At 39.8% G+C, this 16,587-nt stretch overlaps 1 protein-coding gene across 1 annotated transcript in view; it reads right to left on the bottom strand.

The window, feature by feature from the left end:
* Positions 1-1,007: 1,007 nt before the first annotated feature.
* ek1 (eph-like kinase 1) overlaps positions 1,008-16,587 on the bottom strand; it is a 61,749-nt gene continuing 46,169 nt past the window's right edge. The window contains exons 10-18 of the mRNA XM_056249165.1: positions 16,393-16,518; positions 16,070-16,255; positions 9,460-9,521; positions 8,149-8,358; positions 5,144-5,293; positions 3,818-4,011; positions 2,429-2,566; positions 1,227-1,323; positions 1,008-1,113 (exon numbers count right to left, since the gene is read on the bottom strand). Of these exons, the coding sequence (XP_056105140.1) occupies positions 1,108-1,113; positions 1,227-1,323; positions 2,429-2,566; positions 3,818-4,011; positions 5,144-5,293; positions 8,149-8,358; positions 9,460-9,521; positions 16,070-16,255; positions 16,393-16,518 (1,169 nt within the window). The 3' untranslated portion in view covers positions 1,008-1,107. The remainder of the gene's footprint in view (positions 1,114-1,226; positions 1,324-2,428; positions 2,567-3,817; positions 4,012-5,143; positions 5,294-8,148; positions 8,359-9,459; positions 9,522-16,069; positions 16,256-16,392; positions 16,519-16,587) is intronic.

The raw sequence follows: 16,587 nt of genomic DNA, 5'->3' as shown, positions 1-16,587 counted from the left end.
GGGATTGTGAACATGGTGCACGAAATGACATGCTCCGCCATTTTGTTATCAAATCAAATGGAAATGTAATCTGAAGGTACCAAGCATTCGGTAACCATCAGAGTGCTACGCTAAAAGGGGTCCAGCACAAATACAGGTTCAACAGTCCACCGAGTGCAGCTCCATCAACACCAGGACGATTTAGGGATAGTCTCTCTCGTTAAATGCTCAACACATCCTTTCTCCTTACAACAAAGATGTCCATAACGGCTCACGTTCATGATGAAATGCATTTAATGAGGCGAAATACTTTAAATATGCCAAGAAATTTGAAGAAAAGCCACATCAAATGGAATGGCTCCACAAAAACGTGTTGAAAACGTCCGAAAGCTGCTGCCAGTGTGAAGGAAGGACGACATCTGCCCTCTTCATGACATCCTCACGCTGTCCTGTCTCTGGAGCCACAATTACTTTGCATTTCTTAAACGTCTCTCGTTTCTCTGTTGCTATGCATCGGATGTCAGAACTTGTCAAAAGTGACAAGCGTGGGCTCTCAAAACTCTGGGTTCTCCGCGGTGGAATTGACATATTCCAAAGACACTGCCGAGGGCTTGACAGGAGCAGGCCGGAGTGGCATTAGGGGTCAAGGAGCGGCCCTTCTACGTACCGTTTAAATGTGTGTGTGTGTGTGTACGCGTGAAAGAGAGATCAGTGCTTCATTGCTTTCTAAAGGCGAGCTGTCTTTGCTGAATGTTTCTAAACTATTTCCACATACACAAGTCTTCAAGGACATCTCGCTGAAGGTTTCCTCATCCTCGCAGTTCACATTAAGTGTCTTATTGAAGAAAATCGTACTAGTATCACTCGCAAAAAAAGATTTACAAGACACAATCGGTGTTTCTTCTCAAGGTCTTTCTTCTGTACAATGAGGAGTGGAGCGTGATGTTCACAGTGCTGTGATGTCACATGGTGTTGATTCTTGTCCTTACTTCACTTGGATAAATAAATATCCACTTTTAAAGTCCACAGTCTTTAAACATCCAGAGTGATCATCTGCCTTAGAAGATTTCTAGATGCTGATCACAAAAGGGAAGGTACCCGCCCATTCTCCTGTAGGGCTGAGTAACTTCAGTGCTGGTAGAGAGATAAGATTTTGCAGCAAGACGTTTCCATGTGGCAAGAACGCTCCCAATCTCCTCTTCGGTGGAAGCGGAACAAATCGAGGGCGTTGAGGTGAGGCGCTATACCTGAACTTGAGTCCCATGCTGTGCCTGAAGACACTGGATACTAGATAGGATCTTTTTCTGATGGCCTGCCAATGCTACGCCCATCTTATCCAGTTCACTGTGAGAGAAACGAAGAGACAGAAGATGCCTTAGCTAAGGGTGGCTATGTTTGTAATAGCATGCTAGCATACTACTCAAATTATTTGTATAGTATGCGGTTTGTTAAATGTGTACAGATGACATGATTACGTCACTGCAAATTATGTAGATTAGAATACACAACAACATTACTCAAATTGATATCTTGCACTTTATTGTTCTTTATTGGCATCTATGGTTCCATGAAGAACCTTTATCATCTATGGAAACTTTCCATTACACAAAAGGTTCATTACAGTGGAAAAAGGTTCTTTAGATTTTTAAAAATGTTATTTACACTAAGAAAAAATTGTTCTTTTAAGAACTGTTCTCTGAAAGGTTCTTTGGGGAACCAAAAATGTTTCTTCTATGGTGTCGCTTCCAAAACGCCATTTTGGAACTTTTATTTTTGAGAGTGTACATGGAAGCAGAGCACACATATTTGTATTAAACAATACTAATGCATACCACTCAACCTTCCATCACCAGTGTGATTAAACATAACTACATCGATTTTAAACATTTATTGTTGGACTCAATATTTGAATAAAATGCCAATATGCACAACATTTTTACATACAAAAGAATTGAAATGTATAACAACTTCCAAGTTCCTAGTCAATAACTCGTAATGAGGTCATGTGACAATGTGGTATACTACTGCTGCATACTTATTTTTGATCATACTGCCAAAATTATACATGAAAATGCAAAACAATTATACTTATTTCTGAGATAACTGGTTGCCACTTTTTTTTGATGAATTAAACATGCAACGCAATGAGGCCATATCACAACATTATAGCAAACTATTGTTTGGAGCATTTAACATTGCATTTTCTTTTACATCATTCTTAGAAAACAGTAGGCAGTATATGGTTTATAATTAGCAGTAAGTAGTTATCTAGTACTCAATTTCAAATATAATGCCATATTACTGAAATAAATGTTGCATTATGTATACTGTGCACAGTTTGATTCTCAGTGTGCAGTAAGCTGATATACCATTGTGAATGGTGTCTTAAAATGCAAGCAAACATCTCATACTAACATAAATGAGAGGTCTATGAGTAGGTGTTGTTTACCTGGAACTGACATACAGAACCGAGTCCAGGGTGACGTAGCCGGCACTACAGAATTGTTCCTTATATTGACCCATTTTAATCAAGTCCAGCCAGTCTTCCACTGTGTTGACCCCTGTGTCAGGAGTTACTGGGTCCTCCCTGTGGATGGAGGAGGAAGTACAGTTAGAATAACAGCCTTATATACTGTACCCATGTCAAATCACATCTAGTATGACATATGCCAAAACTGCCTTGAAGAAAGCCTTCTATATTGGTCTGTGGTGATGTCTGATGTACACTACAAGTTTAATGTTTTTTAAAATCCTCAGTCACCAAGGCTGCATTCATTTGATCAAAAATACAGTAAAAACTGTAATATTGTGAAACATTTTTACAATTTAAAATAAAGGTTTTCCATTTAAAAATAGTTTAAAATGTCATTTATTCCTGTGATTGCAAAGCTTAATTTTCAGCATCATTACTCCAGTCTTCAGTGTCACATGATCCTTCAGAAATCATTCTAATATGCGGATTAGTGAGCATTTCAAAAACATTGACCAAACTTTTGACCAGTAGTGTAAGAATCCATTTGTTTGCTGTTTTTGGTAAAAATTTCATTTAGATTTCTACAAAAACCATGCTGTTTTATCAGCTAATATTTTTAACATTAGTGTTGCCATGATGTGAGCATTTGTAAAATCACTCACAAACACAAATTACAGTTTTAAGAGTAAAAAAACAGCTTATTTTATATGTTCGAGTGTGTGTACTTATCAAGCTTATCAGAAGCTTATCATTGCCTGGACATGTAATGTTTTCCAGGTCCAGAAGGGAGGCAGATTGCACCAAACCATGTCTCTGTCACTCTCCCCCTCTCTGCTGCATAGCGTCCAATATAGCACACACAATCTTAGTCATTTAGGTCTAAACCCATTTAATTTAATAGTAGGGACATGGGGCAAGGGCTTCCCAGTGGTTTGTGGGAAAATTCAGTTTGAACATTCGGCTTTAATTGTGGCAAGCACAGTCGAAACAATCCAGCGTCCATCTGCCTCCTATTTGGCAGCCCTCAAAATGCAGCAGAAGGATAGACAAGCAATCAGATATCAGCCAATATCACCTCAAACCCCCCTCTCGACTGAGAGAAACATGCACTGGAAGTAAGAAGTTTGTACAGATGTACATCTGGCTTCAATCTAGATTAGCCGGATATCGGTTTCATTTATTTCGAGCTTATTGGATTACTGCAAAAAACACCTCCGATTTTATCACACACCTGAGAAACATCATAACACTCTTTATCATGAGCTATATATTACACACCGTTTGTGCCGAACAAAGTGCTGCACACATCCCAACGGATCACCTCTATTGAATTTAGATATAATTCGTGGAGGGCATTTGGCTCACCAGACTGCAGAGTTGGCCAGCTGTTTCAGGCTGCTTGGGTTCCGGACCAGCCTGTCCAGGGTGTTGACAATCTGCCCGAATTTGGGCCGATCGCTGCGGTTCTTTTCCCAGCAGTCTAGCATGAGCTGGTGAAGCACCACCGGACAGTCCATTGGAGCCGGTAGCCTGTAGCCTTCATCTATTGCTTTTATCACCTGGAGGGAAGAAGATTCCACATTAAATCTCATACATTTATTAGCAGCGTATACGCTTCATGAATACTGAGCAGATTTATTCATTCGTTTAATGCATTAGCTTTTGTGTGGGGTTAGATTCATTCATTTTTTTTTAACCCATTTGTGACTTGAAGTGAGAATGATATTTCGAGTGAGACCGTCTTTGTTTGCGCAAAGGGGAGCTGTTTAATTTAGTCTCTTTTATGAAATGATACCGCCGTAAGGGAAAGAATAAACTAGCCTGATGCAGACATTCATATTATCTTAACTCTTGCCTGGAAGACTGTAACCGTTGAAACGCACCAATGCCTGTTACCATGGCAAAGGAAGGAAGACAGATGGATTTTGTGGTTTACGCCATGAATGGAACTTTCGAAATTCCCTTCCCTCGACACAATAAAAGTGCATCCGCTAACAAGCATGCAAATGTTTTCGTGCTCCAGTTTAACATGACGAGTATACAGTCTCGAATCATTCCCAAATGTCTCAATCTCTCTCCCATGCAGCTTGTTTCCAAATCCCGATCAAATCTCTTCCCAAGGTGAAGATAAATAAATGAAAATGGTTTGTGGTGTGGAAAATCTCCCAAGAACCCACTGACACGGATTCAAATTCCCTCTTTTAAAGCAGCCTGTGAATTGAAATCTGGAAATGTTCACCCTCCAGATGCATTTAATCTTTTTACCTTTGTAAGCCTGGGAGTTTTTTTTTTTTATTCTAGTCCCACTGAAGTTCTCTGGCAAAGGTCTTTTATTACAAATCGATGAGGATTGTCACATTTAAAAATGCAGGCCAATGGCAATGGTTACCAGTGTTGTCATTGTTAACTAAAATAAAGACTCTTTTTGTTAATTGAAAGAAAGCTTAAAAAAAACATGAATAAAGGAAAAACTTAATCTTAAATAAAAAAATAGCTAATAAAAATGCAAAAAAAAAGTACATGGCAAAATTCCCAAAATTTTAATTAAAATGAAAACTGAAAAAAAAATAAAATCTTATTCAAAAAAGAATAAATATTATAAAGGTATATAAATAATACTAAAATAACACTGATGGTTATACACTGATGGCAATGCAACTGTGGTAACATTTAAATTCAGAATTTACTCACGTCCTGATTGGACATTTCCCAGTACGGTCGTTCCCCATAGGATAACACCTCCCACATGACAATGCCGTAACTCCACACGTCACTGGCTGATGTGAACTTCCTGTAGGTGATGGCCTCACTGGCAGTCCATCGAATGGGAATCTTACCCCCCTTAAAAAAAAAAAGCACAAAATCAGAGGTTAGCAGTTGTAGGAATTAGCATCGCTACAAATGCCAAAACTATTAAGTATTACCAGTAAGCTACTAGCATTGCTAGCATTAAAATCATGCAGCTTTACAGTAGTGAAGCTATTTTATTTATTAAGTTGTAGAACAGCTTAAACATAAGCTGTTTTTTAAATGTAAATATGCAATATGGGCACTGTGGTAAAGGAAGTCCTGTCTTTCAATTAAGGGGTCTTTTTCATGACCAAAAAAACAGAAACAGCTGTTTGAACATGAAAAAGTTCTGCAAAGTTACAAAGCCACTCCAAAGGGCACTGTACGTAAGCACTGTTTCTGAACTACCTGAAACACATAGATTGTAATCTTGAGTTTTCTTCCGGGAACGTACGTCACAATATTCCTTATTTAAAGGGACACTATGCAGCTTTTTTAGCTTAACTGAACAGCTTCAGAGTTATTGAAATGGTTATATAACTTCTTTCGGGTTAAATGGTGGGCGTCTCGACCCCCCCTGGTGCCTGTGAGCGAAAAAATCCCACTTGCAACTTCGGTGCGGCGGGCCGCGTCAGGAAGTATCGCGTGATATCAGCTCTCGCGATGTAACATATTCCTTTACGGCAACTGCACACATACACACAGTAACAAGGTAGATGGATGGAGTTTGTCACACTATCGTCATGGCTGAGCCGGCATATAAGATGCAGAAAGCTAGGAAAGCATTGTCGGAGGAACAGAGAAAGAGGAAACGGCAGACTGACCGAGCGAGGAGTCAGACACGAGCATAGGCATAATTTGCGGGTGTGTTATGTCCCCATTGAAACTTCTCGCGGCACGGATGTAACGTTACCATTACAAACAAATAAAACATCTCCAGGTAACTCTAGTAGAGCATTCATTTCGTTCGTTTGTTAAATAAGAGGCAATCTGAAATGTGTTATTTTTGAAATCAAGTGACCAAAGTGCTCGTTGCCTCTGCGATCAGTGGTGCAGATAAGTTACAGTGTTCTGTTGTGACGCGCGCCTAATTCCGTTGCGGGGACTGAGAGACTCTCTATATTTTCTTATGGTGAAATCACAAAACCTAATGCACAAAAAACATGTTCCTGCTTGAAATACAACCACTAATAAACAATCGGTTTTGATGAGGAAAATAAACTATACTACTAGTACCGATTAGAACCCAGAACCTCTGACACACTTGGCAAAAGTTCTGCCTCTGGACCATTAAAATTGTCGGATCTATGTATTTAATCACGTGAAAATTCTCACCACTAACAACATATATTAGATCTCATTAAACGACAAATTAAACACAATGTACTATTGTATACTATGTAACAGGCCATGTCACGCTCTGAGTGAGTGGTATTTACGACAGTAACGTTAAATTCAAGTACTCCACAGTAACTCTAGGGGTCGCTGTTTGACAAAAACGGGATTTCTGCATAATGCCCCTTTAAATAATTCCCACCCAAGGTGTACGCAAAAAAAGGGGGACGAGACCTGGTTGAGTTGCGATAGTAGTGTGTTGAAACTTGTGGTTTTGGTAAGGGGAGTGACATTTCTGAAACACGCTCAAAGCGGTTGACCAATCACAACACACTGGTCCTGCCGACCAATCAGAAAACAATGTGCTTTTCGAAAGAAGGGGCTTCATGGAGACCAGAACTAGACAGGGGGTGTGCTTCCCGTACAACGACGTAACTCGCTGCTTACTACCATAGTACAATGCATCGTTGAAGAAATCAACTAGCTAGTCACGACTGTTTCCCGAAACCATATTGTCGCAAATTGGTCGTTCAACCACGTTGGTTAATGATGTCACGCACATGTTGGAGTAATAACTTCTTTTAATGAATCTGTTTGAGATCGAATTAATACTAGACGATTTGCTATAAATAACAGACATGGCATCGGAGGACTATTTCTCATTTTTCTCAGTTATTTTGCTTTATTTCCAGATTCAATCATAGGCTCGTTCTTATGTAGTAGAGCACGTTCGTACATGCGCACTCTTCAAAAACGACGCTTTAAATATCTTGACAAACTAAAAGACGTAAATGACATTTGTATGTATTCTAAATAAAGATACAGATTGTAATGAATGTCAGCTTGCTTATTTGGCTCAAGATTAGGATTTGCATGTCATGCAAACAAAAAACTATACTTCTAACCACAGGCTGAGAGCTGACATTCCAACCACACGACTTTGCGATGCTGTTTGCGAATGTTCGTTAGAACTATGTTTTCGGGAAACACCGAGTAGTTGAACTATGCTGATAACAACGGAACTTGCGACTAGTTGGGTAACAATGCTTTTGGGAAACGCACCCCAGAGTGTTAAAAGTGTGAAAAATAAGGTGTTTTTTGAACATTCAAGCATGAACACCTATTCTAGTAGACCCAAAAACAAAATCAAAACTCTGAAAAAAGGGCATAATAGGTTCCCTTTAAAAGATACATTTATTGGTAATTTTGCTCTAGAATACTGGTCCAAACTTTATTTTTCATTTTATACTGATTTTCCAGCAAGATCATGTACAAATGCATTCATAAGCAGTGAGTAACACACACACACACACACTGAGTGGATGTTTAGCCATCCATCAGTCTGGATAGCTGCTATGACAGTCCTGCGTGACCTCATTTCCAGACTACAGGTCAGCAAGAATATATCTCGCTGAGTCTGGTTTTTTGTTTACACAATCAATTTATATTTCTTTAAAAAAAAATAAACCAGTAAACAGATCACAAAAAAAAAACATTGCAAAGCAAATCCAGTTAAAATGAGACCAGGACCCAGAGGAGCAAACATCCAGAGCAGAAGCATGATCTCTCACCCGTGTAGTATACGCCGCCTCTGGATCGTCCTCCAGCACACGTGACAGCCCGAAGTCAGACACTTTACACACCAGGTTTCCGTTCACCAGAATGTTCCGTGCCGCCAAATCCCGGTGCACGTAGTTCATCTCTGAGAGGTACTGCATCCCTGCGGCTATCCCACGCATCATTCCCACCAGCTGGATCACCGTGTACTGCCCGTCGTGTTTCTGAACAAAATGAAGAGTTCTCATGTCAAAAACTCATCCTTGTGGCCTTATTTTCTGCCGTGTTCAACCTCTGTGGATCCTGGCACAGTCGGTCAGGTTTGAATTTGTCTCGTGAGTAATTCATAATTCATTGGCTCCCTAATTAAAACTGTTGCTCACATGTTGCAGGGCATGAGCGATTAAACTGCAATGACTGTATAATCATTCAGGCTTTTTATGCGAGCAATGGCAAGTAAGTAACCAACTAACCAAATTATGATGTTTCATTAAACCCTCTGGCAAGAAAACAAAATGTTTTGATTGCTAACCACTGTTGTATGGTAATATTGGGGCAATAACAGGATGCTGGTGTGTTAGTGCAGTGGGTTTCAAACAGAAATTGAGAATATTTTTAATGTAATTTTTATTTTTTAAATGTGTCAATTGACAAAATATTTTGTATCCAATTTGACATTATGGCTTCATTCTGCTTTTTAAAGATGGGTATTTAATTTAAACCTAACATTAGTAGTGGGTGGAAGAAAATATACATTGTCAACCTAATACAAAGTAAATACTTCCAAAATAATATTTCAATAATATGCTTTGACTTTAGTATAATGATAAAATAAAGCCAATTATTTAATTTCAGAAATAATGTTGCCTTTATAATATCATTCTTAACATTTTTCTCACATAGTATAAAAGGGTTCATATACACGGAAAACATATATCTGCCTTAGTATTATAGGAAGGGATATTTTCATAAACTATTTGGCATCAAAACCTGTGGCTATATTGTCTCCATCAAGCTTCTAAGCTAGCTTGACCAGCTTTATCAGAAAGACCATGCTGGTCGACTATCTCCACCAGATAAGATTTGCTTGTGAACATCATGGTGAAACACCAAACCAGCATAAATCATGGTGGTCTAAGCTGGGTAGGAGAAGACAAGCTGAGGGACACAAAGAAAAAAACAGGCATCGAGAGGTGTGAACACTCGAGTTGTCAAGCCTGATCTGGAAGAGCCAGACGATTGCTTTGTGTTCCTGTGATATTTCACAGCATTTCCTTTGGTGCAAATTGGCCTTCATCATTCGCAGCAAAATAGAGCATGCTCACCTTCAAAAAAGTGTCCAGAGATCCATTTTCCATGTACTCTGTCACTATCATCACAGGCTTACCTAAGGGACAGAAGGAGACAAAACGGGAAGTGTAAAATATTGCTGAAAATAGAGAGAGAGTCAAAGCGAGAGAAAGACGTTTCATTTTTTTCACAGGCGAGTAAGAAAAGACACAACGGAGAGGCAGGAAGAGGCTGGCGCTTTGTGTCCTATATTTAATTCATTTCCAAGTTGACAGAGAAAAACATGCAGATAAAGAGAGCGGACACCTCCCCCACTTCCTGAGACTTCACAGACCCTTGTCCCAGCTTTCCTTTGCCTCTACCTGCTGCCTGTTACTCATAGTGACAGCCCCTAATCAAAGCTCTCAATAACAGCCAGGCAGATAATTAGAGCGAGCTGTCCACTGAGAATATCTTTGTCCAGAAATACCTAAAATGGTAATGAGTTCCTTTCGGAGGAAGGATGATGAAGGGGGTGTGGTGGGGGTTCTAGGGAGTGCTGTGATTAATTGCCCTGGGGGGGTGGTGGAGGGGGTGAAAAATAAGAAGGGGTGTAAAGATCTGCTAATGGGAAAAGTGTTCACCTCTCCGCTATGTTGCAGACACAGCTGCAAGAGGCACATATGGGGATCTCGCACCTGCGATGCTCAAAGTGATTAAAAATTCTCCCCTGATTCCACCCAAATAACACACTGTCAATCAGAGAGACCCCCTTCTCGCCTCGCATGCTGAAGAGTGCATGCTAATCCATCCTGATTATCAGAGATGCTTGATGGATGTTACATACGGCAGAAACGTTCACCTCAGGGCACCAGACACACATCAATGTGAGAGGACGTTTAACCCTAGAGATGCTCACCATTTATTTGAGGAGCCCTTTATGTTGTGCCTAGCCTAGCGGCTAACAATCTGGCCTGGTAACCAAAGGGGTTATACAGTAGGTGATCCTCAAGGTATAATCATTATGATATTGAGTGAACAATGTAGCCGTAATTTGGGGATTGTTTCTGTAAATTAGTGTACATTTTTTTTAAATACATACATATATATACACACTCACCTAAAGGATTATTAGGAACACCTGTTCAATTTCTCATTAATGCAATTATCTAATCAACCAATCACATGGCAGTTGCTTCAATGCATTTAGGGGGGTGGTCCTGGTCAAGACAATCTCCTGAACTCCAAACTGAATGTCAGAATGGGAAAGAAAGGTGATTTAAGCAATTTTGAGCGTGGCATGGTTGGTGCCAGACGGGCCGGTCTGAGTATTTCACAATCTGCTCAGTTACTGGGATTTTCACGCTCAACCATTTCTAGGGTTTACAAAGAATGGTGTGAAAAGGGAAAAACATCCAGTATGCGGCAGTCCTGTGGGCGAAAATGCCTTGATGCTAGAGGTCAGAGGAGAATTGGCCGACTGATTCAAGCTGATAGAAAAGCAACTTTGACTGAAATAACCACTCGTTACAACCGAGGTATGCAGCAAAGCATTTGTGAAGCCACAACACGCACAACCTTGAGGCGGAGGGGCTACAACAGCAGAAGACCCCACCGGGTACCACTCATCTCCACTACAAATAGGAAAAAGAGGCTACAATTTGCAAGAGCTCACCAAAATTGGATAGTTGAAGACTGGAAAAATGTTGCCTGGTCTGATAAGTCTCGATTTCTGTTGAGACATTCAGATGCTAGAGTCAGAATTTGGCGTAAACAGAATGAGAACATGGATCCATCATGCCTTGTTACCACTGTGCAGGCTGGTGGTGGTGGTGTAATGGTCTGGGGGATGTTTTCTTGGCACACTTTAGGCCCCTTAGTGCCAATTGGGCATCGTTTAAATGCCACGGCCTACCTGAGCATTGTTTCTGACCATGTCCATCCCTTTATGGCCACCATGTACCCATCCTCTGATGGCTACTGCCAGCAGGATAATGCACCATGTCACAAAGCTCGAATCATTTCAAATTGGTTTCTTGAACATGACAATGAGTTCACTGTACTAAAATGGCCCCCACAGTCACCAGATCTCAACCCAATAGAGCATCTTTGGGATGTGGTGGAACGAGAGCTTCGTGCCCTGGATGTGCATCCTACAAATCTCCATCAACTGCAAGATGCTGTCCTATCAATATGGGCCAACATTTCTAAAGAATGCTTTCAGCACCTTGTTGAATCAATGCCACGTAGAATTAAGGCAGTTCTGAAGGCGAAAAGGGGTCAAACACAGTATTAGTATGGTGTTCCTAATAATCCTTTAGGTGAGTGTATATATAAAATGCAAGCATTTACTAAATAAAACCAACTTAAACAAACAAATAAATAAGTAAATACAATTTAAATTTAAAATAATTTTTCCATTTTACCATTTTATTATTGAGGTCAAAAAGTGATGTTTCTTCTTATTTATTGCATATATTATATGTAATATATTATTATATGTTATATTGTTCCTGTAAATTTACAGGGTATTTTTTTATTTACATTTTTTTTCATTCTTTTTTTTTAGCTTAAAATAATATAAATTAAATCGAATGAAAAAATAACAGAAAATAAAATCATGATGGTCCAGTTAATATGCATGCATTTTCTTATTAAATAAATGCATTCTTTATCAAAATATTATAATAAAAATATATCAGCGGCTGTGCTTTAATTATTACGTTACGCTTTAACTATTAGATGGTATATGTTTAATGGAAATGACTTGGAAACGTTGCATCAGCTGTTTTGCTGACATCAGATGTTTTCCCATTTCTAGCTGCAATACACGAAGTAAAAAGAAAATGTGAGTAGAAGACCGTGAGGACAAAGTTAACAAGACATCCACCCTGTCAATTTCAAGACACAATTTAAGCCTGCAGACTGGAGATTTGCGGGTAAGGCTTCAAGCAAAGAGTCAATGGTTTCATTATGGCTTTGTAATCTCTACTTCAGCAAAGCTCAAAGAAATTGAATCCAATAAAACCCCATTCAGCCTAACAAGCTATTTATAGCACCAAAGCCTAAGATGTTGCTGTTTGTGGTTTCAAGCGAATAGGTTTTGCACTGTATGTCCTCCCTGCCACTGTAAGTTAATCACAAATGTATTGGTCACGCCCTTTAGAAATGATGTCACACGATAAGCGTGGTGAAGGATATCCGAACAGATCGCACATTAGCTTATCAACGTGGGACAAATTACTTTGACAGTGAGCTAGTTGGATAACGTGGCTTCCTTGCCTCAACCTACAAACCTTTGGCCAGAAATGAAATACAGACCGCATTCAAACATAAACCACAACATCTCTCTGACATGGCCGATGTTCGCACATCAGATCAAACTGACGTGTATTTCCGTACTCTAGCCATTCAGCTTCTTAAGAAATGGCTGACGGTTCTACTGATAAGTTTGTTAATTAAATTACCTAGCTACTTATCCATGCGCTGATTGATGTTGCAGCAGTTTTAGGAGCGCTCCAATTAGACACCATTCACACACACACACACACTCAAACGGCCATGATTAAAACAAGGCAATGAGGATATTACGTCCTGCGATGGGCCGATCTACTCTAAGCGCCTGACTGCTGTTGAAAGGTTGTAATTATGGTCATTATCACAGGAGCAAGGAATGCATTCATGTATTTAAAGCAATCTGGAAAAGGTGATTTACATTAAAAACCTGCAACTTCAGTATGTGCTCTGTACTTTATCTGCAATCACATGCTGTGGGGGCTTTTGATGAGATGACAGCAATTTGTCGTAAAATATCTGAGGATAAAGGAATGTTTCGGTTCAAAACAAGTTAAGCTTAAAAGCACACATTACTCCGAACAAAGCAATACATTCAATGATTTAGAAATGACATTCTCTCATCTATTGTTACCCCTGTTGAGGGCACAAAAACTTTTCTTGAGAACTCAGCTGGAATGAACCTGAAAAAACAGCCGTGGATAGCGAACGTTATCAGATAGTAGACTGGAGTCCGCTAATCGGATGGTTAGATCCACAATGGGTCTATAATAGAGACGATGACAGCTCTGTGTTTTTGTAAAGATGGGGGATAAAGAACTGAATGGGGCATTAAGGTCTATTCTGATTCCATTCTCTGAGCTGCTGACACATTTGCATCACAAAAAACTCAATCACGGTCTAATTTTTTCCGTCTGAGGTGGTAATGATAGAGCGCCTCTCCGAAAGCAGTGTTACATGACAGATGCTTTTCATATTACAGCGCAAAACTCTTTGTCTATCTCGCGGTCGCTCCGTCAGGCAGCATAAACACCCTTCAGCCTCTTTAATGCATCTCCGCTCGGCTCCATCAGCACCGTGATTAGTCTGTGCGTACGAAGAGGGGGCTGGATTGACAGCTGCTTCTGTAATGCGGTGCGAGGGGGTCGCTGACCTCTCCTATCCCCATCCCCTACGCCATCAGGCTGATCTGTGACCTGTGAAATTACTCTGGCTATCAAATCTCACCCAATCAGTGGTGGAAGAAGACACGTTCGCAAACCGACCCAAGCACACACGTGTGTTATATTACTTCAGTGGCAGAAAGAGCAAGATGGAAGATACGTAATCTGATAGTTTCATTGAGCCTCATTCGCTGATAATTAAATACAAGTGTGTTTTTTACATAATTATGTGCGCAGGAAAGGTTCTCATGCAACTCTCCACGGGTAAACTCATACATAATTATGTTTTTATTGTTATTCGATTGTTTTTGAACCAGGATTGTTCTAAATGAGGGAGTGCATGGCTTACAGTATGTACATTCCTTACATATATTAGCATAATACATGCCGTTTCAAACAACTTTACCCGTTCAGGCATTTGTAACCATCCTAGATATAATAATAATATATATTTATTGTATAATAATATATAAAATTGTATGTGTACATATAGAGGATTGCAGATGGAGTGGCCAATAAATAATATTCTATCATGAAAACTCTTGGAAGATTTTTAGCATGGTAATGGATATGACAATGGTAATGTATTTGGCCTTGGTGGAATAGATCTCCTATGCTGCTGCTGCTGCTAAATTGCTTCTGCTGTTGATTATTGCTGCTGCTGCTGCTACAGAGCAAGTACAGCAACTCATACAGTACAGGAAGTACATGATTACATACGCCAATACGCTGCTGTGAGTATGTAAGATATACTGCTGCTGCACAAATAGCATATATAAAAATGACCACTAGCAGATTTATGCAGGTGGAGCTGGGGAAGTTGGAGGGTTTCGGAGGAACTCTGAAAGCTTGCTGCAAACTGCTATAGTAAATGTGAACCAGCCATTTAAATGTTGAGCAGCAAGCTCATTGGCTGCAGATGCGACAAACCAATCAGCTTGTGCCAAGTAGTTAACGCTGTGAATATCATCAGTCTGCGTTAAGGACCCATCAGCCTGGGCCATCTAAAGTTTCATGACAGAACTTTGCACATACATTTTTTTTAATAATTTTTTTTTTATTGGCCACTCCAGCTTCAACCCCTCTACATACAGAAGTAAAAAAAAAAAAATTTGTAAAAACCTTTTTACAAATTCCTATTTCTGTGTAAAACTCACTGTGCACCTTTGGACATTCCAAGCCTACAATAATGAAAGTCTTATACTGATATTTTTTGAATGAAGACTTTCATACCCTCATAATTATGCTCTAACACAGCACAGAATTAAAAAGGAGAAAATTACTGTATTTTTACTTATTAATGTTGGCAGTAGAGAGCCGTTTTTCCCATCTTATTATGAACTATTTGAACCGAATCAAACTAAAGGCCACCATTAGCATTTTGCGCAAGTAAGAGGAACTGGGAGGAAATGTCGAGAGGATTAATGTTAATATTTGTGACATTGAATATTCATGATCCCTCCCAAAACTCACATCCAATTACATGTTTGTATTATCGATATTCATGCAGCTGGCATGAATATGGATGGTCCTTTTGTTACAGCGCCTGCCAGTCTAATCCACAGAGGCTTGAAAGAGGAAAGAGATCTGTAGAGGAAATTACCACTCAATAGTGACCCAAACACCTGTTGCAAGACACTGCTTTTTTAAACACAGACAATAGAAGGCCTGAAACACACAATAGCGACAGCATTCTCAATAAGTTGGCAAATTATAATTAGCATCCTCATTATCATCCGGGAGCAGCGAGCATCAATGTTAGATTCTCAGTAGTGGCGATACAAGCAATCAGAGGTAATACAGACCTAAAATGCCTTCATGAAACAGACAAAACAGTGAGAATGAATGGCTTCTTCCATTTGTTTTTCTTAAACAAAATTAAGCTAAGTCTCGCCATGACGATGTGTTATCTATGACTTTTTTGAAGACATTATCTCACCAGCTAGTGTGATAATTCATTGCGATGAAAGCAAATTCAAAGCAATTGTCATAGCACATTTGTATTCTGAAGAAGTAGGGCAGGAAAGCACCGATATAAACATTGTCATACATATTTATTCAAATGAATATTCATGATCCATGCTATTTTGTTTTTGTTGAAGATAAGATTGTAAGGTCAATTATCTCTGTGTGGAAAACACAGGGGGTACAAACTATTTCCAGCAATAGACGTTGCATGTGTCAATGTGTTTCGTATGTAAACGCTTACATCTGGTGACGACTCCCTCCAGTCGAATGATGTTGGGATGGTCAAACTGGCCCATGATGCTGGCCTCACTCAGAAAGTCACGTCTCTGCTGCTCCGAGTATCCGGCTTTCAGACTCTTGATGGCCACCTGGATCTCCCTTTTACTGGGTAGCCTCAGACGCCCACTGCAAACCTCTCCAAACTCACCTAGGAGTCAAACAAAAGCCTGTCAACTAATTGAATTTACACTAAATCCCTTATATCATTTCATTGCATTCCCATGGTGAGCTGTTCAGGTGGTTTACACAACTAGATCATGTTCTTGAGTCATTCATTTGACTTACCAGCCCCAATAACTCTCTCAATCCGGATGTTGGAAACTTCGATTTCTTTGGCGAAGTCTCGCACCGCCTGGTTTGGGTCCTCGTATGTGTGCGGGTGAATGTAAGTGCGGGTTTCGGGAAGTTTGACTGCAATGCAAAATGGTAGGAGTGAGGATAACGGTTGGGTTGTTTTACAGTCACTTTAGTTACCTAGAC

The sequence above is a fragment of the Rhinichthys klamathensis genome, unplaced genomic scaffold (genome assembly GCF_029890125.1).
Source record: "Rhinichthys klamathensis goyatoka isolate OS25496 unplaced genomic scaffold, OSU_Roscu_1.1 h1tg000059l_1, whole genome shotgun sequence".
Taxonomy (NCBI): domain Eukaryota; kingdom Metazoa; phylum Chordata; class Actinopteri; order Cypriniformes; family Leuciscidae; genus Rhinichthys; species Rhinichthys klamathensis.
The sequence above is the reverse complement of the archived record's forward strand: the minus strand, read 5'-3'. Positions and strand labels throughout refer to the sequence as shown.